The sequence below is a fragment of the Mus pahari genome, chromosome 1, assembly GCF_900095145.1.
Source record: "Mus pahari chromosome 1, PAHARI_EIJ_v1.1, whole genome shotgun sequence".
In the NCBI taxonomy this organism is placed as follows: domain Eukaryota; kingdom Metazoa; phylum Chordata; class Mammalia; order Rodentia; family Muridae; genus Mus; species Mus pahari.
In genome coordinates, this window is record NC_034590.1 from 92744360 (window position 1) to 92767944 (window position 23585).

The 23585-nt window shown below is 40.9% G+C and overlaps 1 protein-coding gene across 5 annotated transcripts in view; it reads left to right on the plus strand.

Annotated features, from left to right (window-relative positions):
* The window catches only part of Tnrc6a (trinucleotide repeat containing adaptor 6A), a 132479-nt gene that overhangs the window by 93257 nt on the left and 15637 nt on the right, over nucleotides 1-23585 (plus strand). For 4 of the 5 annotated variants that reach the window (XM_029540267.1, XM_021212594.1, XM_021212585.2 and 1 more), the window contains 8 exons: nucleotides 5862-6245; nucleotides 13242-15827; nucleotides 16908-17084; nucleotides 17842-18017; nucleotides 19128-19160; nucleotides 20541-20621; nucleotides 21295-21346; nucleotides 23383-23525. In XM_029540267.1, the coding sequence (XP_029396127.1) occupies nucleotides 5862-6245; nucleotides 13242-15827; nucleotides 16908-17084; nucleotides 17842-18017; nucleotides 19128-19160; nucleotides 20541-20621; nucleotides 21295-21346; nucleotides 23383-23525 (3632 nt within the window). The remainder of the gene's footprint in view (nucleotides 1-5861; nucleotides 6246-13241; nucleotides 15828-16907; nucleotides 17085-17841; nucleotides 18018-19127; nucleotides 19161-20540; nucleotides 20622-21294; nucleotides 21347-23382; nucleotides 23526-23585) is intronic. The other variant, XM_029540257.1, reaches the window with a different exon arrangement.

Consider the following 23585-nt stretch of genomic DNA (forward strand, 5'->3'; position numbering starts at 1 on the left):
TTTTTTTTGGTTTTTTTTCAAGGCAGGGTTTCTCTGTGTAGCCCTGGCTGTCCTGGAACTCACTCTGTAGACCAAGCTGGCCTCAAACTCAGAAATCCGCCTGCCTCTGCCTTCCAAGTGCTGGGATTAAAGGCGTGCACCACCACTGCCCAACTAAAACAAATAATTCTTAAAAAATAAAAATAAAAAGAAGAGCCTCTTAATGCCAGATTCTTTTCTTCCTGTGAGAGCTGTCTTTGAGTTGTGTGACAAATAACATTTATTGCTCTTGCTAACAAGATGGGAAAATAGCAGCCAACTTTCACGGAAAATGGTTAAGAAAACAATTTTGTTTGGTTAATAGAGTCATCATTTTTCCTTTCCTATTATTAAAGAGGATTTACATGCAAAAGATTAGATTAATGTACACAGTAAATTCACAGAAAATGCTAAGAACCCCATTTTGCTTTAAGAACATAGCCACCAGTAAATTGTTTAAATTGATGAAAATGAAAGATTATGTGTTTCAATGTGTGTAGTGATTCTGAAAAGGACCACTAGTAGGTAGTAGAAAAACAGTTTAGCAATGAGCTATAATCAATAACTGGGTTCAGAAATTAGGACGAGTAGATAGTTTGGGGCTGTGTATGGGAGTATCCCAAAGTTGCGTGTCCTGAGCTGAGAGTCTGAGAATCTACAAAAGCAATAAATCAGGGCTTTGGTTTGAAAATGAACAATAAAGGAACCTTCTCTTTTAAGCTCGAGAAAAGAACTAGATGAATTAGTAAGAGTATCAGATAACATCACTTACAAGTCCTCCAAAAAGACAGTACACACTAAAACATTTCATCTGTATTTAACACTGTACAAATTTGAGTCCTTTAATTCTAATCACAGTAGTACCTACATCTCCAGAGTGGATTCTGATGAGACCCTTTGCTCTGCTGTGTCCTTTGAAAGTGGTAGAGGATGGCCGGAGGCTGAGAGCTTTGAGTCATTGCTAAAGATGGTGACTGGGGTTGACTATCATCTTCTGCGATCTTTATTTCTGTGGTTTTGGGCAAGTTTCTTAACTGGAATTCATTTTCCATCATCCATACCAGTACTCAGAGGGGAGATAATCCAGCCCGTGTCTGTGTTGCAAAATGAAATGGGCTGTGAATTGGAGGCTCTGGGGTTTGCAGGCAGAATGTAGGGTAGGTATTGTGTACTCAAGTATGTGGGTAGAGAATTTGATTTTTCAGAGAGAGCACTTTGAGCTAAAATCTACAGCTATACCTCTTCCCGTCAGAAGTGAACAGAGAGCTTGGTTTGTTTTCCTTCATTTCTTCATTAATGTTAACTCATTGAGCTCATATTCATGTCTTATTTTAACAGGCATAACTACTTTTTAAAGTGTTTAATCCATTATTAACCATCCCCCTATTGTTAGAGAGGTTTCAAGGACATTTGTTTTGCCATCTCCCTGATTTTCCTTTTAGGCCTGCTGTTTACCATACTCTGCCTGAGCGGCTTTCTTCTGTGTCTCTGTCACTTTATCTGTAAAATGGAAATACCTCAGTGGTATAGAATTAAGACGAAGAGATAACACATACATTACCTGGCATCCAGGTGAAACAGAACGTTTACATTTATGTTTCTACCAGTCTGGTTTTGCAATATCCTGGCCACCTTTCCTGCTTTGAGATAACATGCTAGGAGTTTCAACAGAGCTTCAGGGTCTTCTTATCCAGGTAGTGATTTGCTTTTTCCTTCCATTAAAATAGAGCCCAATGTAGTAAAGGGAACATAACATACATTGTGTTTATTTTATGACATGAGTTGTATCATCTTTGAAACTTGGATGGGGGGGGCAGGTATTAAGGTGGGTCGGAGAGATGGTTACGATGCTGACTGCTCTTGCAGAGGTCTGGAATTCATTTTCCAGTACCCATACTGCCTGAAATTCCAGCTCCAGGTGATCTGATATCCTCTACTGGCCTTCAGAGCCATGTATCACACACACAAACACAAAGTCAAAAAATGCACCTTTTAAGATTGGTAGTATAAAATTGGAGTTTTCTCACTTTTACTAATATTTACTGAACTGGTTATTGGTTTGCCCATTCTTGTTTGCTTGTTTAGCTTTGAATTTTTGTTAATAATTCAAATGAGCTAGCTGTATCTGCTTATTATTGTCTAGTTGGTATTTGTTGTATTTCCTGCATTATAAAGATTTATAGTCTGAGAAGTCTTGATACTCTGTATCAAGAACCAAGCCATGTTTGAAGTCATTCCACAGATGGGGATTAGGAGCACCAGGCCCTAGCATACATACCCAGAAAAGGAAAATATATGCTCAGAGAGAAACAGAGAATCAGATAGCTTTTTTAACATTAGCTTAGACTTCTAATTCTAAGTAAGCTAAGTACTTATGGTCAGTGTTTTCTTAAATTAGGCCTCATTGAACAATTGCATTTTAAGTTTTTCTTTTTAATTTCTGATTTTATACATGTATATAATAAAATGTGATTATATCAAGTAACCCCTATTTCCCTCTAACTCCCCCTGTGTTGAACCCCTCAACATACATCTCAATATCATGTCTTCTTTTTTGATAACTAAGTCCAGTTCTTTCCTCAACAACTGTCCACTGCCAGTGGCTCCTCAGTTAGGACTGGTTCCTGGAGCTCTGTCATCTAATCCATATATGATGGAATGCCTTAATTATATGAAGGTCTTGTGCGGTAGTACAGTTGCTGTGAGTTCATGGTTGTGATAGCCTTCTATGTCCAGAGGACAGGATTTCACAGCACCACTCCCCACTTTAAAGTTAGTCAACTTTTTTTTCAGTGTTTTTTGTTTTTTCTTTCTTCAATTTGTATATGTTTTGATACTATGATGTTCAACTTATGAAAAATTTTAGCTTTGCATAAATTTTCTTTTATTATTATGAAATACCTTTCATCCTGGACATCCATAAAATGTATTTCAAATCACAGGTTCTCCTTATTGTGTGAGATGCACAAAGAGATACACATCATTGTTACCTATTGGGAGCATTATGTTAAGAGAAAAAAATGCTTAACCCAAATTATTACTAAAAGAAAAGGATGAGCCTGGAGAGATGGCTCCATGGTTGAGAGCACCTGAACCTGGTTGAGTTTGCAGCACCCACAAAGCAGCTCACAGCCATCTGTAACTCTAGTTCCAGGGAATCTAACTCATGCACTCATACATGCATGCTGGCAAACACTTAAACATATAAAACAAAAAAAATTTTTTTAAAGGATGAAAATGATGGGGCCAGTGAGATGGCTTGTAGCAAACCTGACAAGCTAAGGTTGGTTGGTCCTCACAGTCTACACAGTCCCCTGGGTTTGACTCTGAAAGTTGTCCTCTGGCCCAACAAGTGCTCCCACACAAAAAAACACACTGTCTTAGTCAGAGTTGCTATCGCTGTCATGAAACACCATGACCAAAGGCACCCTGAAAAGGAAAGGGTTTATTGTACTCACAGTTGAATATCATCAAAAGCAGTAAAGGTAGGAACTTAAGTAGGCCAGGATCCTGAAGTTAGGGGCTGATGCAGAGGTGCCATGAAGGAGTGCTGCTTCCTGGTTTGATCCCCATGCCCTACCCAGCTTAATTTCTTACAAAATCCAGGATAGCCAAGTTAGGAATGGCACCACCCACAGTGGGCTGGGCCCTCTCCCATCAGCTTACAGCCCAGTTTCATGGAGGTGTTTTCTCAAGACTCTCACTGCTTTGACTCTAGCTTGTGTCAAGTTGACATGAAATTAGTCAACATACACAGTAAATAAATACAGTAATAATAAAGAATGAAAGAGTTCCAAACAAGAGAGAATGGTAGTTTTTACTGTAAGTTCTCTTGAATATAGTTTGTGTGCGTACTGTTAAAAAATAAATAAAGTCACACTGAAATAAAAACTAGGATTATATATAGAAAGTATTAATGTGAGAGATAACTCAGGAAATGTGTATAGAAGGAAGATTGGTTTTGATTGTTGAGTGACAAGGCAGCCTGGAGCTGACCATGTAGGAAGAAGATGGATTGAATACTCTAAAAACACAGTGATCAAAACCTCAGTCACAGTATCTTCCAGTAGAAGCTCCTGATAAATAGCTCTCTTGTTATAACAATAGCATCTATTTACTGTAGTTACAGTATGCTGGGTGATGCTTTATAAAAGAGAAATAAAAAAGAGCTTTCTCAGTCCAGCTCAGGGTCTTTTACTTCTAGATTAGAGCTCTTAAGACTTTACCGGGGCTGGTGAGATGGCTCAGCGGGTAAGAGCACTGACTGCTCTTCTGAAGGTCCTGAGTTCAAATCCCAGCAACCACATGGTGGCTCACAACTACCCGTAATGAGATCTGACGCCCTCTTCTGGTGTGTCTGAAGACAGCTACAGTGTACTTATGTATAATAAATATTTAAAAAAAAAAAAAAGACTTTACCATGATTTTCTCCAGTACCAGAGTTCTATTTTGTTCTGTAGTGGACTATTGGACTATTGTAGGTACAGTAGTATACAAGTCATTACAGAGCAGCCAGTACTTAAACAGGTTATATGTTTTGTGATAACTATTGTCTTTGACACTAGGAAGTCTTAATTAACAAAGGAGACAGCGGGATTGGGCTTGAGTTGAAACCAATTCTCAGACACCATGCCAGTTGTTGTTTCAGAGATGAGGTCTATTCTTAGTGCTTTTATCAGGTTATTTACAGATATTCACACTGAACAATCATATTCACCTGTCACTTTCCAGTTACACATACACCAGACAAGTAGTTTCTTAGGTTTGTCTAAGGTACTGTCCAGCTAATTCCTCTTTCTTGGCAGGTGCACAGGTTCTATCCTGTTACACCTGCATTTGTTATCTATTCTAAGCTAGTCCTTTGCTCAGACATTATATTTACCAATGGGAAACTGTTAACACTGCCCTTTTATATGGAAATGAAGGGTTTTCCACCTGTATCTTCTAAAAACTTAAAATAGGGATTAAGCCTAACATGGTTGCATCCATTAATGAGCCCTGTACTTTAGGATGATGAGGCAACCTGAGTTACATAATGGATTATTGGAGCAACCCAGGTTACACAGTGGAATCATGTCTCCGATGATAAAATAGAAAACAAAGCGCAGACTCACCTGAAGGCCTGGCTTAGATTGCCAGCCCCTTGGTGGCTCACAGCCCTCTGTAACTCTAGCCCCGAGGGCTCCCGTGCCTGGATTCCACTGGCACTCTGTACATGGAGTGTACAGAAGATATACTTGGAGGCAGAACACCCATGCAGATGCTTAATTTTTAAAAATCAAGAATATAAAAATAAGGTGAAACAAGAATAGTTAGTAGAGAATTGAAAGTTCCTTTAGGATCCTGGTTCTCAACATTCCCAATGCTCTGACCCTTTATTACAGTTCCTGCTGTTGTGATCCTCAGCTGTAAAATTATTTTGTTGCTACTTTTTAACTGTAATTTTGCTACTGTTATAAATTCTAGTGTCTGATAGGTAGCCCACAGTTGAGAACCCCTGCTTTAGACAGTCAGTCAGTTGCCCCATTTGTTCTTTTGCTTTATATTTTAAGTAACAAATATTTGCTCTCTGGCCAAGTGTCATATGGTAAAGAGAGATAACCATGAGCATCATCCTGGTCAGAATGGCCACCATTGTGGATACTTGAGTAGACTGTTTGGGAAGTTTGACTCCAGGTAGTGGTATCTCTTCAGAAACTTACATGTCTGAATGAGGGTGTTCTGAAGCCTAAAGCTTCTGTTCAGGTTGTTTTCTTAGTGCTTTAGAGTTTGAAGGTAAAGTACACTTCACTGGCTAATCCTTTTCCAACTCTTTTTTGTTTGTTTTGTTTTGTTGGAATTAGTGCCAGAACAGATAAAGCCCAGTGTAAGCCAGCCTCAGCCTGCCAACTCTGATAACGGCACTTCCACAGCAACCAGCACTAATAATAATGCCAAGCGAGCTACAGCCAGCAATCAACAGCCGCCGCCGCAGCAACAGCAGCAGCAGCAAGAGCAGCAGCAGCAGCAGCAGCCACAAGCCTTGCCTCGGTACCCACGTGAAGTACCTCCACGATTTCGCCACCAGGAACACAAACAGCTTCTGAAGAGGGGTCAGCATTTTCCTGTCATAGCAGCAAACTTGGGATCTGCTGTTAAGGTGTTAAACAGCCAATCAGAAAGCAGTGCTGTAACAAATCAACAGCCACAAAATAACGGAGAAGTGCAGAACAGCAAGAGCCAGTCAGGTGAGTAAAGATAGTTCTTACAGAACTCACTGGCAGTGAGGGAATGGTGTAATCTATAGTTTGTGGTGATGCTTTTCATGTAGCAAGAGCTGGGCTTTGATTTTAGAATCCTGAATAGGGAGCTTGAGAGGAGAATCCTTTACTGTTAGGTACATACCTCTCTTACTTAGAAAGTGAATATCGTAATTGCTTTTGTCTTCTTTCAGGTCCCATACTTTAAGAAGTTTGTAGTTTAAATCGAATCCTCCCCACTCCTTGTGTTATTCAGTTATATACATTTATTCCTCAGCCACCCTACACAAGGGTAGTTATCATCTTTATCCCTGATCATCCCTGGTAACTAGTCACTTGCTGCCTGAATGCTCCTTTATGTATACCAAGCACTATTCTTGGTTGTAAGTTACAATATGATATTTCACAGCTATTAAATAGCACATTTTGGATTCAAGTCCGTGATTCCAGAGCCATGCTCATAAACACCATGGTGCTCTCTAGCAATTCATTGGATGTGATAGGAAAGGGACAGGAAGATATTTCTAAGCTAGGTCTCTAGAGCAGCACATTTTTAGGACACAGATGTACTTCTTCTGCTCCTAAATCATTTACCACCTGTGTGAAATTGATCAAGAAACTAATTCATGAGGTCTTCCTTTTGGTTTTTAATTGTTTTTGTTTTAAGAGTCTCTCACCTTGGAACTCTAGGTGGCTTTGAACTCTGAGAAATTTACCTGCCTCAGCCTCTCAAGTGCTGGGATTAATGGCCCCATACCCATCAGGGACCTTCTTTCTTAATTTATAATATAGACACCAGGATCCTACCTTGTAAGGGTGCTTTGAAGTCTAAATTGTATGAGATATTAAAACAGTCAGCTCAGTGCCTGATGTTTAAATGCTGAATAAATTTTCTTATCCCTACATGTGAGTTAGATTTTTCTATTGAGGCAATGAAATATCAAAAAGCAAGTTGGGGGGGTGGAGGTTTATTTTGTTTTTTTTTGGTTTATCTTCCTTCCATATTGCTGGTCATTATTAAAGTAAGTCAGGGCAGGAACCTGGAGGTAACAGCTGATGCTAAGGCCATGGAGGAATGCTGCTTACTGACTTGCTCCTTATGACTTGCTCAGTCTGCTTTCTTATAGAATCCAGGACCACTTACCCAGGGATGGCCCCACCCATGGTAGACTGTGGTCTCTCCCATCAATCACTAATTAAGAAAATGTCACTTTAAGTGGATCTTATGGAGGCATTTTCTCAGTTGATATTCCTTACTTTCAGATAACTTAGTTTGTGTCAGGTTGACATAAGACTAGCCAGCACACACTAACATTTACTCAAAGACCTACTCTTTTCAAAATGAGTTTAACATTGTACATAGGCCAGGTTATATGTTATTAAGAAGTTGAATTTCATTTGGGAAGCCAGGTTGGAAAACAGTATATTACTTAGCAGCATAAGCAATCTGTTAGTAAAGTATTACTTATCCGTCAAATGCCTGAATACCTATGTTGAGTCAGGGCCAATGGTATATGATAAACAGACAGTGACATGACATAGTATATTTATGAAATTCTATGTATGTCTCTTCCATTTGGGAAAAGAACAAACAAAGCTATTTTTAAAATGGAAACAACAGTAGTGCAATAAGAGTAGTGCATCTCAAAAATAAGTATGGGACTTGAGAGATGGCTCGCTCAGTAGAGTGCCTACTATGCAAGCATGAGGGCTGCGTTCAGTTGTTCTGCACCCCTTTATAGTCTTAGCACTGGGAAGATAAAGTAAGGGAGGATCCTTGGGATTTGTTGACAAGCCAGTCTAGGCAAAAAAACAAACAAACCAAAAATCCAAGAATGAAGACACCCAGCATCAGCCCCTGTCCCCCGTACATGCGCACAGTCATGTGCACAGAATGAGTGTGAGTTAGAGGGGTCAAGTCTTATAGATGTGCACTCCGATGAAAAGTTCTCAGGTGTGAACATAGGCAAAAGCCTCCAACAAAAGTGAGGAAGAAGAGCCTCTGCCTGTGTCTAGAAGAGCGTAGCAAGCAGGGGGCCACATTTATTTGGAGACATTATATCCTAAAGTCATTAGGGAATGCAGAAGATGAATCTGAAACACTGAAGAACAAGATTGGTACTTTTCTCTTTATAGGTTTATTTTTTAAACCTTTTAAAAATATGTGCACTTGTGATCTTGCATGTTTATATATGTAAGCCTAGTGGCCTGAGTTCAGTCTCAGGAACTGAGACCACAAGAGTTGTCTGACCTCTGGCATTCAGGTACACACACACACACACACACACACACACACACACATACACACACTGCAACGCAGTCAATATAGAGTTTCAGACTGCTTCTTTACACTTGACTCTAAAGCCAGGGCAGATCCTGCTCTTGCTCACATAGAGTTGGGAGACTCTAGTGGAGGTAATAATAGTCAACCCTGACAGAATACTGTTATGGCCAAAATGTTCTGATCTCTTCTTTATCCATGAGACACAATCCATAGTACAGTTAAAAGACAAGAACAGTGAATGTCCTTCCTTCCCAGTCCAAGGGCTGAAGCATTCTTAGTTGACTTGCTATGTTTTTTTATTCCTATTAACATGTGTGCACACGTTCATTATGATTAAGCCATTTGAAAGTGAGGTGCTGACCCTCATGGCACTTCATGTTCAGTGCCTTGAGTCTCTTCTCCAACTTTTTTTTTTTTTTTTTTAAGATTTAAGTATGTATTATGTACACAGTGTTCTGCCTGTGTGTTGTAGAGCTCAGTCTGGCCTCTAGCTCATTTGTAGCTGAGTATGACCTTGATCTTCTCCTCTCCTCCTCCTTCCTCAACTGCTAGGATTATAGACTTTTATTACCACACCCACTTTCTGCAGTGCTGGGGACTGAAGCCAGGGCTTCCTATGTGCTAAACAGGCACACACTCTGCTCACTAAGCTATATAACCATATGGTTTTGTTAATGTTGATCACTTTGTGTCCTTGTTATTTTTATTTTTATTTATCTTTTATTTTTTTTATTTTTATTTTTTTGGGGGGTTTTTTCGAGACAGGGTTTCTCTGTATAGCCCTGGCTGTCCTGGCACTCACTTTGTAGACCAGGCTGACCTCGAACTCAGAAATCCGCCTGTCTCTGCCTCCCCAGTGCTGGGATTAAAGGCATATGCCACCACGCCCGGCTCCTTGTTATTTTTCTTATTTGTGAATTATAATTTGTTGGGTAGTACTTTCAGCACAGGATTGAGTAGGTTTATTGATATGTATTCCTGACTTTTTCATGTTGCAGTGGGAGCACTTTGTGTTACTCATAGTTAAACTCTATTATTTTCTTTTTTTTTTTTTTTTNGTTTTTTGAGACAGGGTTTCTCTGTATAGCCCTGGCTGTCCTGGCACTCACTTTGTAGACCAGGCTGACCTCAAACTCAGAAATCCTCCTGCCTCTGCCTCCCGAGTGCTGGGATTAAAGGCGTGTGCCACCACGCCCAGCTCTATTATTTTCAATGTGAGTAGTTTTGTTGTAGATTTAGATGCCCAGTCTCTTTTATGGAATTGCCAGCACATGCATGCAGAGACACATGCAGTAATCTAAGGTGGGTGATGGTGATGCACACTGGCTGGCCTAGATGTGGAGAGAAGGAGTGGTGCTTTTGCTTTCTTGTACACGGGGAAGAATAAAGGTGAAGGCTTACGTCTTAGAAAACAGTGTAGTTAGATGTCTTGTGCTTATTCAAAAGACCAAGTGTCTTCCCAACATTCACATCATGTAGTTCAAAAATGCCTGTGACTCCCAACTATGGAGAATCCAGTGCCCTTTTCTGGCTTTTAGGAACACATACACCCCCCCCACACACACATACAGACATATATACATGTCATGGGACAATCACACAAATATATAGATATGTGTAAATAAAATGATTTTTTTTTAAATGAGAAAAATACCGAGTTAAGGAAAATTATTAAAGAAGTTTTATGCTCCACCCCACGTTTTCTAGAAGGAGGCATCCTAGGGGTATGAGTATTTATTTACAGTAGTAAAGCAGACACGTTACACTAGCTGTGATTTTGTTCTTCATGTGGGTGATAAGATAAGTGAAAGCGTGTTTGGGAGAAGAGTAGAAGGATGATAATCATGGGTGTACATTCATTAATGATGGTAGTGCCTTACATGGACCAGGTACAGCTCCTTGAGTTCATCATTTAATTCTTCCAGCAGTCATATGAGGGTAGTCCCTGCTATCTAGATAGGAAACTAAGGCAGGCAAAGAGACAAGGGCTTGTCTTTGATCTCAGAGACTGTGTAAGTAATATAAAATGTCTCTTGGTTTGTTGTTTGTTTTGTTTTGAGACAGGCAGGGTCTTTCTACACAGCCTTAGCTGTTCTGGAACTCAGTGTTTGGACCAGGTTGCTCTAGAACCCACAGAAATCCACCTGCCTCTGTCTCTCAAGTGCTGTGATTAATGTATGCTCCATTTTGCCTGACCTTTCATGGAGTTTTCACCTGCTGACAGCAGTTACTAAATGCCTTTCTTGAGTAGTTAATGGTTAATTGAACAACCAAGTTTATTAAAAGGTTACCCTCGCTCTTTTGCTAGATATGGTGGCACATGGTTGTAATTAAAATCTCAGTATTCCTGTGACTAATGATGAAAGATTGTTCACAAATTCAAGACCAGCCTAGGCTACACAGAGAGACACTGTCTCAAAAATCAAAGGACAAGGGATAAAGTGCAGTGTTAAAAGACTTGCCAAGCATGAAAAGGGTTCAGTCACTCCCAACCCCTAAATGAAAATAACATGACTTCATTCTTGTCCTCTAGCATCTATGAAGCATCCCAGCTTAAGGCCTTTTGTTGCTAGTGTGTCTTTTTTTTTTTTTTTTTTTCCTACTTTGCTGAATGGAGGACTGTAATTATCTTGTGTATGTTGTATGTTCTGTTGCTGTGATGAAACACCATGAACAAAATGCAGCTTTGGAAGGAAAGGGTTTATTTGACGTATGCTTCCACATCACTGTTTATCATCAAAGGAAGTCAGTGTGGTAACTCAAATAGGGCAGGAGCTTATACAAAGTCCATGGAGGAGTGCTGCTTACCCAGCCAGCTTTCTTACAGAACCCAGGGCCACTTGCCCAGGGATGGCGCCACCCACAGTGGGTTGAGACTCCACTATTAATCAGTAATCAAGAAAATACCCTATGGGGTTGTCAACAGCTTGATCAGTTTTGTTTTTGAGTTTCTTTGTTTGGGTTATGGTTTGGTTTTGGTTTTAGTTTTGCTTTTATGAGACAAGGTCTCTCTGTGTAGTCCTGACTATGCTAGAAATTGTTCTATAGACCAAACTGGTCTCAAACTCAGATCTGTTTCTACTTCCCCATACACCACCATGTGTAGCTTGAAGACAATTTTTTAATGGAGGTTCCCTCCTCTCATGACTTGAGCTTGTTTGAAGTTAACTTAAAACTGTCCAGCACATCTTGCTTCTCTCACTCAGTTTCTATAACTTAACTTCTGTCCCTTGGTTTTTCACATACAAAGTGAGGGCAATACTTATACTCTACCATTGTCCCAGGCACTTGCTGCAAGAGTTTGCAGACTTGCTACTGTGTAGCAGTGAGTGCTGGCCATGGGTTGATACTGCCCCTGTGTGTTGCAGTATAGAATTATTTCTTCCAGGAAGGCTGATATTTGGTTCTTTTTATCATATGGATTCTACATGAGCAATAAAGACAAATATCATTGACTACTTTTGGGGGGCATGGATGGACGGATGAACAGGGTTCTACTAATTAGTCCTTGCTTGCCTTTGAATCATAGATCTGCCTCCTGAGGGCTTGAATTAATGGTGTAACCAGAACCAGCTACTCACACTGTGATGAAGTAATTGTAAAGGGATGCAGTAGTTGGTGTACTTTGCAGCACTTAAATGATGTTCACTAGATTTGTTACAGGTCGTTCTCTAGTTGCTTTTCTTGCCATTATTACAGCTTTTCATCGTTTGTTTTTTTAGCATTTGTACTTTGAGAAAAAGTGGTACAAGCAGCAACATTTTTCCATACTAGCAAATCACACTAATAGTGAGACTTTGATTTATCTCTAGAACTTCATCCTGGGAACTTTAGTGAAAGTCACACGTGAAGACAGCCTAAGTATAAATGTTTTATGTAGCTAATGTCACAGATGCATTTCTACCCACTAGACCCTTAAATGAGATAGACTGAGAAACTAACAAAAACACTGTGGGAAAGAATAGAAATAAATAAAAACAGATGGTAGGTAGATGCCAATCTAAGGCTTGGTCATGTGATGGGTGCCTATGGCCTTCAGTATCAGCTGCTGAATTAATCATAATTTGGTGATTTTCAGCATACCAATTTTTCTCTGTTGTCTCTTATTAAGCATGGCTATGAAAGTTAATTAGAAAATTGTTTAAAATTAATGTTCATCCATGTGTATAGCATGGTAATTAAGTATATACACTAATAAAACAGAAATATAGTGCAAAAGCTTTGGGATCCTTACAGAATTGTTCTAACTCAAAGTAGTTGTGTGGAAAGCTGTTTTAGGAAACTGAATCATTTTGGGCTGCTTATGCTTACTTACCTTTCTCCATCCCAGTCTGTTTTTTCCCATGTCAAGTCCTAAGCCTGGATTGTCCTCATTCATTACCACCAGTCTTCCTCCCTCCAGAACTCATATTTGTTGGATGTTGTCCATTTATATATTTAGCAGGTCTCCCTGTGGGACTTTCTGTCCCATGCTGTGCTGTAGGGTATTGAACCAAGCAGCAGAATTCTGCCTGTGAAATGACTGAACATGGAGCCTTGGTGGCTGAAAGAGAATCAGCGCCTCACAGCCATTCTGCGGAGCATCTTGCTAATGTTGAGGAGCTACGTATATTTCTAATGGATCGTCATTTTTCTCAGCCTACATAGTATTTTGGAAATTGTTAACACTTATAAATAGATATACTTCTCCTTTATTCTAGATATAAATCATAATACTTCAGGATCCCATTATGAAAATTGCCAGCGGGGACCTGTGTCTTCTACAAGTGACTGTAGCACAAGCTGTAAGAATGCTGTAAACGACTTGTTGGAAAAAGAAGCATGGCCCTCAGCCCCTGGCAGTGATCCTGAGTTGGCTCCAGAATGTATAGATGCTGATTCTGCCTCCAATTCTGAGTCAGAGAGAAACATCATCACTGTCATGGCTTCAGGGAACACAGGTGGTGAGAAAGATGGCCTTCGGAACAGCACTGGACTTGGTTCTCAAAGCAAATTTATGGTTGGTAGCAGCAGCAATAATGTGGGCCATGGAAGTAGTACTGGCCCATGGGGCTTTCCCCATGGAGCCCTAATAAGCACATGTCAGGTCTCTGTGGATGCTCCTGAAAGCAAACCAGAAAGTAGTAACAATAGGATGAATGCTTGGGGCACTGTAAGTTCTTCATCAAATGGAGGGTTAAATCCAAGCACTTTGAATTCAGCTAGCAACCATGGTGCCTGGCCAGTATTAGAAAACAATGGACTTGCCCTAAAAGGGCCTGTAGGGAGTGGGAGTTCTGGCATCAATATTCAGTGTAGTACCATAGGCCAGATGCCTAACAATCAGAGTATCAACTCTAAAGTCAGTGGCTCTTCTACCCATGGTACCTGGGGTAGCCTTCAGGAAACTTGTGAGCCTGAAGTAAGTGGTACACAGAAGGTTTCATTCAGTGGTCAACCTCAGAATATCACCACTGAAACGACTGGACCAAATAACACTACTAACTTTATGACCTCTAGTTTACCAAACTCCGGTTCAGTACAAAATAATGAACTGCCTACTAGTAATCCAGGGGCCTGGCGTGTGAGCACAATGAATCATCCTCAGATACAGGCTCCGTCAGTTATGAATGGCACTTCCCTTTCTCACCTTAGTAATGGAGAGTCAAAAACTGGAGGCTCCTACGGTACTACATGGGGTGCCTATGGTTCTAATTACTCTGGCGACAAATGTGCAGGCCCTAATGGCCAAACCAATGGTGACACTGTGAATGCAACTCTAATGCAGCCTGGCATAAATGGGCCTATGGGCACTAACTTTCAAGTTAATACAAATAAAGGGGGAGGTGTATGGGAGCCTGGGACAGTGAATTCCCAGAGTTCACCATGGGGAAGTGGAAATGGTGCAAATTCTGGAGGAAGTCGAAGAGGATGGGGAAGTCCTGCACAGAACACTGGCACTGGTCTATCCAGTGTTGAGTGGAACAAACTGCCTAGCAACCAGCATTCCAATGACAGTGCAAATGGCAATGGTAAGAAGCTTACAAATGGATGGAAATCTACTGAGGAAGACGATCAGGGTTCTGCCACATCTCAGACGAATGAGCAAAACAGTGTGTGGGCCAAAGCAGGAGGCACAGTGGAGAGTGATGGTAGTGCAGAGAGCACTGGACGCCTTGAAGAAAAAGTAACTGGGGAAAGTCAGAGTAGAGATAGAAGAAAAATTGATCAGCACACATTACTCCAAAGCATTGTAAACAGAACTGACTTAGATCCACGTGTCCTATCCAACTCTGGGTGGGGACAGACTCCTATTAAGCAGAATACTGCCTGGGATACAGAGACATCACCAAGAGGGGAAAGAAAGACTGACAATGGGACAGAGGCCTGGGGAAGCTCTGCAACACAGACTTTTAACTCAGGGGCATGTACAGATAAGACTAGCCCTAATAGTAATGATACCTCATCTATATCAGGGTGGGGTGATCCCAAACCTACTCTGAGGTGGGGAGATTCCAAAGGCTCAAACTGCCAGGGGGGGTGGGAAGATGATTCTGCTGCTACAGGAATGATCAAGAGCAATCAGTGGGGGAATTGCAAAGAGGACAAGTCTGCATGGAATGATTCGCAAAAGAACAAACAAGGCTGGGGTGATGGACAAAAGTCAAGCCAAGGTTGGTCCATTTCTGCCAGTGATAACTGGGGAGAATCTTCCAGGAGTAACCATTGGGGTGAGGCTAATAAGAAATCCAGCTCAGGAGGCAGTGACAGTGACAGGTCCATTTCTGGTTGGAACGAACTTGGGAAAACTAGTTCTTTTACTTGGGGAAATAATATAAATCCAAATAACTCATCAGGATGGGATGAATCTTCTAAACCTAATTCTTCCCAGGGATGGGGAGACCCTCCAAAGTGTAATCAGTCTCTAGGTTGGGGAGATTCATCAAAACCAGTTAGTTCTCCAGATTGGAACAAGCAACAAGACATTGTTGGGTCATGGGGAATCCCACCAGCCACCAGCAAGCCTCCTGGTACAGGCTGGCTTGGGGGACCTATTCCTGCTCCAGCAAAGGAGGAAGAACCCACAGGCTGGGAGGAGCCATCCCCAGAATCTATACGAAGAAAAATGGAGATCGATGATGGAACTTCAGCTTGGGGAGATCCAAGCAAATACAACTACAAAAATGTGAACATGTGGAATAAAAACATCCCAGAGGGCAGCGGCCGCTCAGACCAGCACGCACAGACTCACCGGCTATTGCCAGCTGCAAGTGCCGTCTCAAGCAAGGAGACCAGCAGTGGCTCTGGTAAGCGTTCCTGTGTGGAGTGCAGAGGTATTGTGGAAGCAAGCTTTGTGTTGACCTGCTGTTGTAAGATTTGTGTAGCACAGCTCTTGGATATGCACATCGAGACCTTTCAGCTGTGACCTAGAGGTGACATTTACCTGGCAACAGCTCTGTTTTGAGGAGGGTTGTTCTATTCTGTTAGGAATGTAGTAGAAGAGGTTAAGTGGCAAACTTACATACTTATTTAGGTATTCTTAGTCAAGTCTTAACAATGTGGTTTCACTATTGAAGTACAAATAAAGCCAAGTGCCTGAGTACAGTACTCTAGATATCTGGTATTATATGTGACCTTAGGGGATTTTCTCACTGAGGCATGAAGTCAGCATCTCCTCAGTTAGCTGGATTCATTGTGTGCATCTGAAGCATCACACTGCTTTCTAGTATACTCTGACCTTTTCTCTCCTGTTCTCAAAAGTTTTTTCTCTGTAAATTGATAGGGCAACATTTTCTAAATGTGGCAGGCCTACATTGCCTTTGTCAATGGGAGTTTTATTGAGTAATGCTCCATTGGTTAGAGAGCAGGTAATGTTTTCATGAATTCTTCTTTTAGTGCCTAATTGTGGTGGTGGGGGGGTGTTTTGTTTTGAATATAAGCCTAGTCTATTGATTTATGCTTACCTCTTAGGGAAAGTGTAGACCTTTTTTCCAGTGTGTATAAGGTAGGCTGACTGTGTACCTGATGGTAGTCTTATAGTCAGTTGTTCTCCACTACAGTGATGTGGGAAGAATGTCCTTTCAGTTCTCAAGCTTTGGTTCAGAGGAACCTGACATTTTTAAGGAAAATGATTTGCTATAATGAAAAGAGTCTGCCCTAACACCCAAGAAGGCAGTTTTGAAAGAAAAGATTAAAACAGTATACAAGTATATTAATGCAGAATAATTTGTGTTCTTCACAAAATATGTCTCTTGGTTGTCACAGCATCATTTTTCAGTGTGTGATGTGAAATTCTTCATCTTGTTTCCCAAGTCCTCTTCCTTTTCTTTAATTGAGGTGCTTCCTAATATCTATGCTGATGACTTCTTTTCCCATACTTTCTAAAGGCTGGGGTGAGCCTTGGGCAGAGCCTTCTACTCCAGCCACAACTGTGGATAATGGTACTTCAGCCTGGGGCAAGCCCATAGACAGTGGTCCCAGCTGGGGAGAACCCATTACTGCAGCATCCAATGCATCCACATGGGGCTCCAGCTCTGTTGGTCCACAATCATTAAGCAAATCTGGTAAGTCATCTGTAATTTTTAGCCGCCATTTTGTAGTGGTGGTGTTGATAAACTCATAAGCTACATTTAAATGATGGGCTAGTGCTCCTAAATTATCACTACTAATGTATTTCTCAAAAGTAACTACTAATAATTTACATATCCTCCACCAAATCTAAATTCTTTCTCTTTTTGGATTATTTAAAACTGAATTTAGCAGCCTTCATGCCATTCAGCTGGAGAGACTAGATAGTATATAATATGAGACACATGTCTAAACCATCAAATCTTACCTGGGAAGGACCCTGGAATGCACATGAATATTGTTCCTCTACCCTGTTGTGCTCAGGACAGGTTGTAGGAGCCCTCAAGGACTGTGTGTAGAGATAGATATTTGCTCTATTGTGGCTTCAGTACCCTTTGAATAGCCTTGTAGAGAGTATAGTATAGGAAATTATCTTTTCTGTCTCATTTGCCTCTGTCCTTTGTATAATTTTAAAGACCAAATAGGTATGTGTAAGAAACCACTATTGCCCATGATTAGAAACCCTAAGATCTGTGAAGACATAGAAAGTTTCATTAGATACTTTAATAAAAATAAGTTCTTTCCAGTGACTTTCAATGTAGTCTATTATACCTTTTCTATTACATGTATTTGAGAAGTAAAGGTGTGTTTGGTTTAGATTGCATGTCTCTGTACTTTGAAACATGCTTGACATCTTGGAGAATTTTTTTCCTTAAATTCTGTTTGTCTTTGTATCATAAATCTACAAATCAGGGCCCAAATCTATGCAAGATGGCTGGTGTGGTGATGATATGCCATTGCCTGGAAGTCGCCCCACTGGCTGGGAGGAGGAGGAGGATGTAGAGATTGGAATGTGGAACAGTAACTCATCTCAAGAGCTTAACTCATCTTTAAATTGGCCACCATATACCAAGAAAATGTCATCAAAGGTAAACATTTCAAGAGCTTTGCTCTTGAAACTTTAAATCTCAAAGGTAGCTTACCCACAGAAAATTCATCTATCTGCCCATTTATGGCAGTCAGTACAGTCCAGGCAGCCCCCAACTTAGGGATAGCCTCTTGAATGGGCAGCTACCTAGGAAAACATAAGACCATGGGAACTTCCTTTCTCCCCACTGCTACAGCTCGGGATTTCTCTCCTCCTCCTCAGCTCCACCAGTACTGCCTGGGGCAACAAGCCTCACATGGTACCAGCAGTGGTGAGGATGAAGAGAAGGGCAAATCCATGTTGACTCTCCATTTCACCGCCAGTTCATCTCCATCTCATTAACCTCCTCACCAGAGTCCCAGCCTTCCCCTTACCCAGAGTCTCCATTCTGTTTATTCACTAACCATCATTGTCCCTTTCTCATTCTCAAGGTCCTGTGATGAAAATCCCTAGGAAGAATTTCCATACCTGGCTTTACATGAGAAATGGGTTGCATTTGTTCAAAACATAGTCTGCTATACCCTAAGGTCTTCTCAAGTTGTGGAAATTGTACCAGCTCGACAAATATGTCTGATGTTGAGCCAGGTTTAGGAATGACTGGGTCCTGGGAACTTGTAGTACTAGGGACTGGGGGCTGGAGGTAGAGTCTCCTGGGGACATCTTTCAAAATAGGTGTCCAGTCTCACAAGTGACTAAAATGTCCTCATCACCCTATTTGAGAGTGATTACCTTTTGAGGACCTTGAAAAATCATATATTTGATGGGTACCTGGCCTAACTCCAGGCCAAGGTTGGTCCGTTTTAATCCTGGGATTCAAAGTCTAGGACCTGCCATTTCATTTAATAATGTTTTCATTTGGCTGGATTTGCCTACCAATGCCTGGCCATGTAGCTTATGACATGCTTGTACATGTTTTACATGAGTCATTTGATCCTCAAAGCCTTCTGAGATAGGATATTGAGGAGGAAGTTGAGACTAGAAAAGGTGGTAACTGACCCAAAGTTGCTTAAGTAGTAAGTGACAGAGCAAAGACTGAGCTTAGGTCTTGCGATTCAACACCTTGTTCTTCCCACTGGACCATGCTGTTTTGTGACTTTGTCTTTCCTTACAGGGTCTGAGTGGCAAAAAAAGGAGAAGGGAAAGGGTGTGTAGCCTTTTTACTCTTTCTCCTTTGTTTCTACTAGTAAAAATCTTTAGAGAGCAACTGCAAACTCTTATTTAGCTTCTGCTGTGTGCCAGGTACTGTGCTTGGTGCTGGGGTTTGAATACACTGAAGAGCAGCCCCTTCAGGGGCTCCTAGTCTCTTGGTGGGGCATCAGGCAAGCACAAGTGTGCTGGGATGTAGAAGATGCCTGGGGTGGCTTGATAGAACTAAAAGATTTCTTTAAAAAAAAAAAAAAAAAAAAAGACAGAGCTGGCTCTGTAGTTAGAAGAAGGGTAAATAGGACCTGCATTGTTGACCAAGTATGGAGCCGGTGAGATTTACAAGAAGGCAACTTCAATGACTTTAAAAAAAAAAAAAACTTATTCAAAGATAGCTGTCTAATATTGGTGTGAAATATCAGTTGGAGTAGAGAAACCAGAGGTAGGGATCTCAAGAGGCTGCTACATCATCCCAGGTGAAAAGGAAGAACAGTTAGAAATACATTTAAGAGTAGAAGGGGCAGAGGTTGGCAGTTGTTCAGAGTGTGGGAGGAAGTGGAAAGGGGAAGCAGGGATCAGAGGTGCCTTCAGAATCTTTAGACAGGGTTAGGTGCTTGCTTTAGAGATCTGCCTTTGTGGGGAGTTAAGCTATGCTGTTTCACAGTCAGAAGGAACAGGTAATAGCTTTGGGAAAGGACATTAATACACTGAGATAGATGGTCCTATGGTCATCACGTCAGTGTGAGGCCTAGGTCTCTGTGGCTTCCAGCCTTGCTCTGTGACTGTTGCCAGTCCTCAGTGTACTATCTGTACTCCTTAGCCCACCACAGCAGCTCAACTGCTGCTCAGGGTACTGTGTTCTTAGCAACACAAATGGAAACCTTTAAAGACACTATCATGTGAAAATATTTAGTGGGTGTTTGGGAGAGATGTTGGTTTTTTAGTAAAGTGTTCCTTCATATCATGATTAAATTATGGACTAAACTGGCTTGTTAGGACAAGCTGAGGATCTACATACTAATTTTTACTTTGGTATGAGAATTCCAAAACCTAAATGGTGATACACGTCAGGGAGCACAGTCCATCTGTGAGGTGGAGATGCCCTGTGCCCTCCATTGCTTTTGTCTTTTCCTTCTGACTGCCTGCCTTTAGAGATCTCTCTCTACATTACAGCTATACCAGAGGCCTGGAGCAAAGGAAGTTGAAAATCAAATGAGTTTATTTATTTAATTGTTAACACCTCTAAATAAGAGTTGATTGAAGGAGAAAATATTGGCTAAAAATGAGAGTTGGGAATTGTCTTGAAGTTTTACTAGTCCATCACAATGTCCAGATAATTAGAGATGGCCATGGCATCTTCTCTACTCTTTTATTTACAAAGGGAATGATGAAAGGCGGAAACAAACAAGAGGACGCGTGGATAAATCCATTCGTTAAACAGTTTTCAAATATCAGTTTTTCGGTAAGTATATTTTCTTAGCAGTCAGTAATACCCTTTTTAGTAGTGGTTCATAGTTTATCCCAGTTTTATTTTATTTTATTAAAAATTATTTCTCGGGCTGGAGAAATGGCTCAGCAGTTAAGAGCACTGTCTGCTCTTCCAGAGTTCAATTCCCAGCAACCACATGGTGGCTTACAACCATCTGTAATGGGATCTGATTTCTCTCTTCTGGTGTGTCTGAAGACAGCAACAGTGTATTTACATAAAATGAATAATACATTTTTAAAAAATTATTTCTCATCTTTTAAGTTTTTAAAATATGTCGATTAGAGTAAAATTAGCCAATAAGACTTAATTCTTAAATTTTATAAATTTTGAGGACATCTTAAAAATACTTTAAAACATAATCATATTTTTAAAAGTAGGGCTGGAGAGTCAGTTCCATGGTTGAGAGGACTTGCTCCTCTTTAAAGGAGCAGGGTCTGTCGCCAGCCCTTGTGGAGCAGATTCACCCACTTTTACTCTAGCTCCAGGGTGTTTGAAGTTCTGTGCCAAACACACAGAAATACAGACAAATTTGAAAAAGAGAAACTTCATGATCTGCTTGCATTTTTAGATGAGGAAATAAGAAAAGTTCTTTACTTTTTGTTTTGCTTGGTAGAGTCTGCTAACACATTGCCTTTTCCTACTTCAGAGAGACTCACCAGAAGAAAATGTACAGAGCAATAAGATGGATCTTTCTGGAGGTGAGAGGAAAGTCAGTCATTCTGATTTGTGTTTATCACTGATAAACAGTTCTGCTTGTATCCTGCCTGCTCTGTGTGAAAGAGCCCTCACTCAGTGGAAGAGAGCAGTCCTGCTCCTCACACAGACTCCTTGGTGTTGCACTGTATGAGCACAACCAAGTAAAGTGAGTTGTGATATTCCTTAAAGGGACATGTCTCTGTGCATGTCTCAGGTGGTGCTGGTGTCCATCTGTGTTCTCCAAGGCCCATCAAGAGGGGGCTATTAAGGTTCATGATGTAGTCATCTGGATGAGAGGACTGCATAATAGACTTTGGTAAAGACAGGCATCTCAAACCAGAGTCAGAAATGCCAGGCAGTCCTTGGTAGGGGCAAGAAGTCTGAGGGTGGTGAGGGAGGGCAGGGCTGGAGTAGGTGGTGCAGCCTGGCCAAAGTAATGGTTCCAGATAACTAGGTGGGGGCTGATCATTCCGAAATAGGGGATTAAAGGTTGTGTGTGTGTGGGGGGTCCTTTTTTCTTTTTCTTTTTTTCTTTTTTTTACAAATGTGTTTTCAATAAATATCATTTCTTGTTCCTATTTTTTATCCTCCCTTCTGGTCCTTTCCACACACATACACACTCACACGCATGTACTCATGTACACAGCAGGGAATAGACCAGACAATACAACAGGTGGGAAAAACCAGAGAGAGAGACTTGTTGCAATGACTAGTTGCTATTCAAAGCTCCAAACTGAAACAGAAAATGGAATGACTTTATTAATTCAGTGGAAAGTAGGATTCAAGAGAAGTTGGTTAGATTTTACTACTATAAGCAGTTGGTTAGATTTTACTACTATAAGCAGTTGGTTCTGGAAGGCATAGGAGATTGTATGGGGAAATGTGACTCTGCTTTGTCTTCAGAGCTTATTAGATGGTAGTACAATCAGGATAGAGTGCAACTGGATGGATAAGGAAAGATGATCATAAATTAGAAATTATTGAATAACAGGAGTATCAGTGGATTACATGTTTAAAAATAAATAAAAACAGAGAGACTGAGATGGTGCCCAGAAAGGGCACTGTGCCTTGTGTTGAGACCCTGGTCTTGTGCTAGCAGGTATGCTGTGCTGTGGCTCCTGATGAGCTGGAGGCTACAGAAGGAAGCATACCAGAACTGGGAGGCCAGGCCTTTCTTGCAGCATCCCTCCTGCACTCTTCCACACGGCTTTGCTGCCAACTAGGAGAGAGAACAAGAACATAAAGGACAGAAATGCATTTTTCCCCTTACAGAGCCAGCCCAAAACGTTGATTATAAGGGGCAGATGCTGAGATGCAGTAAATAAGATAATAATTGGTACTGTGTCCCCTAACCCTTGACCCCTCACCTTCCATAGGCATTCTACTGTGCACACTTGAAATTGAATGCAGTGGTGAAATGACTCCATACTCATGTCTGATTTACTACACAGCAGATTGCTTTCTTATGAGGAAGATGGAACACACAGTCCCCATTGTTTCACTGAGGAAATGACCCTTAGTTCAGCCAGTTTCTTACCTAAAGACTAAATTAGTGTTAACTTTTGAATAAAGCAAAGTGAGAAAGACCAAGAAAGTGATTGGCCCATACAAATGAACACAAATTTAACATCCAGCTGAAACGAGATAGACACACTGCAGGTGGTGTCAGGTAGGACCAGAGGCGTTTCCGAAGCTGAAATGCTTGGATTTGATAGTGTTTGCACAGAGTACCAATTGAACATCTAGAATCTAAAACCTATACTTTGAGCAACATCCACACAGAAACTCATACATTCAAAGCAGACAAACACCTTGGACTCTTTCCTTGTCTTGCTGTGATTACAGCACTGTTAGTGATGACCAGGTACTTACATGTCTCTTCATTCTAAATACTTGATGTGTCTTAAGAAATTAATGTCATCTGAAAAGGTGTTTCTTGTTAAAGCAGAAATTGTTTCATTTTGGAAAGTGAACATTTTTTTTTTAATGAAATAAATTGGTTCCCTCCCTACTGGTAATAATCTTTTGCATTTATTAGGAATGTTACAAGACAAGCGGATGGAGATTGATAAGCATAGCCTGAATATTGGTGATTACAATCGAACGGTCGGGAAAGGCCCTGGGTCTCGACCTCAGATTTCCAAAGAGTCTTCCATGGAACGCAGTCCTTACTTTGATAAGGTACAGTCCTTCCTTCCTTCCTTCCTTCCTTCCTTCCTTCCTTCCTTCCTTCCTTCCTTC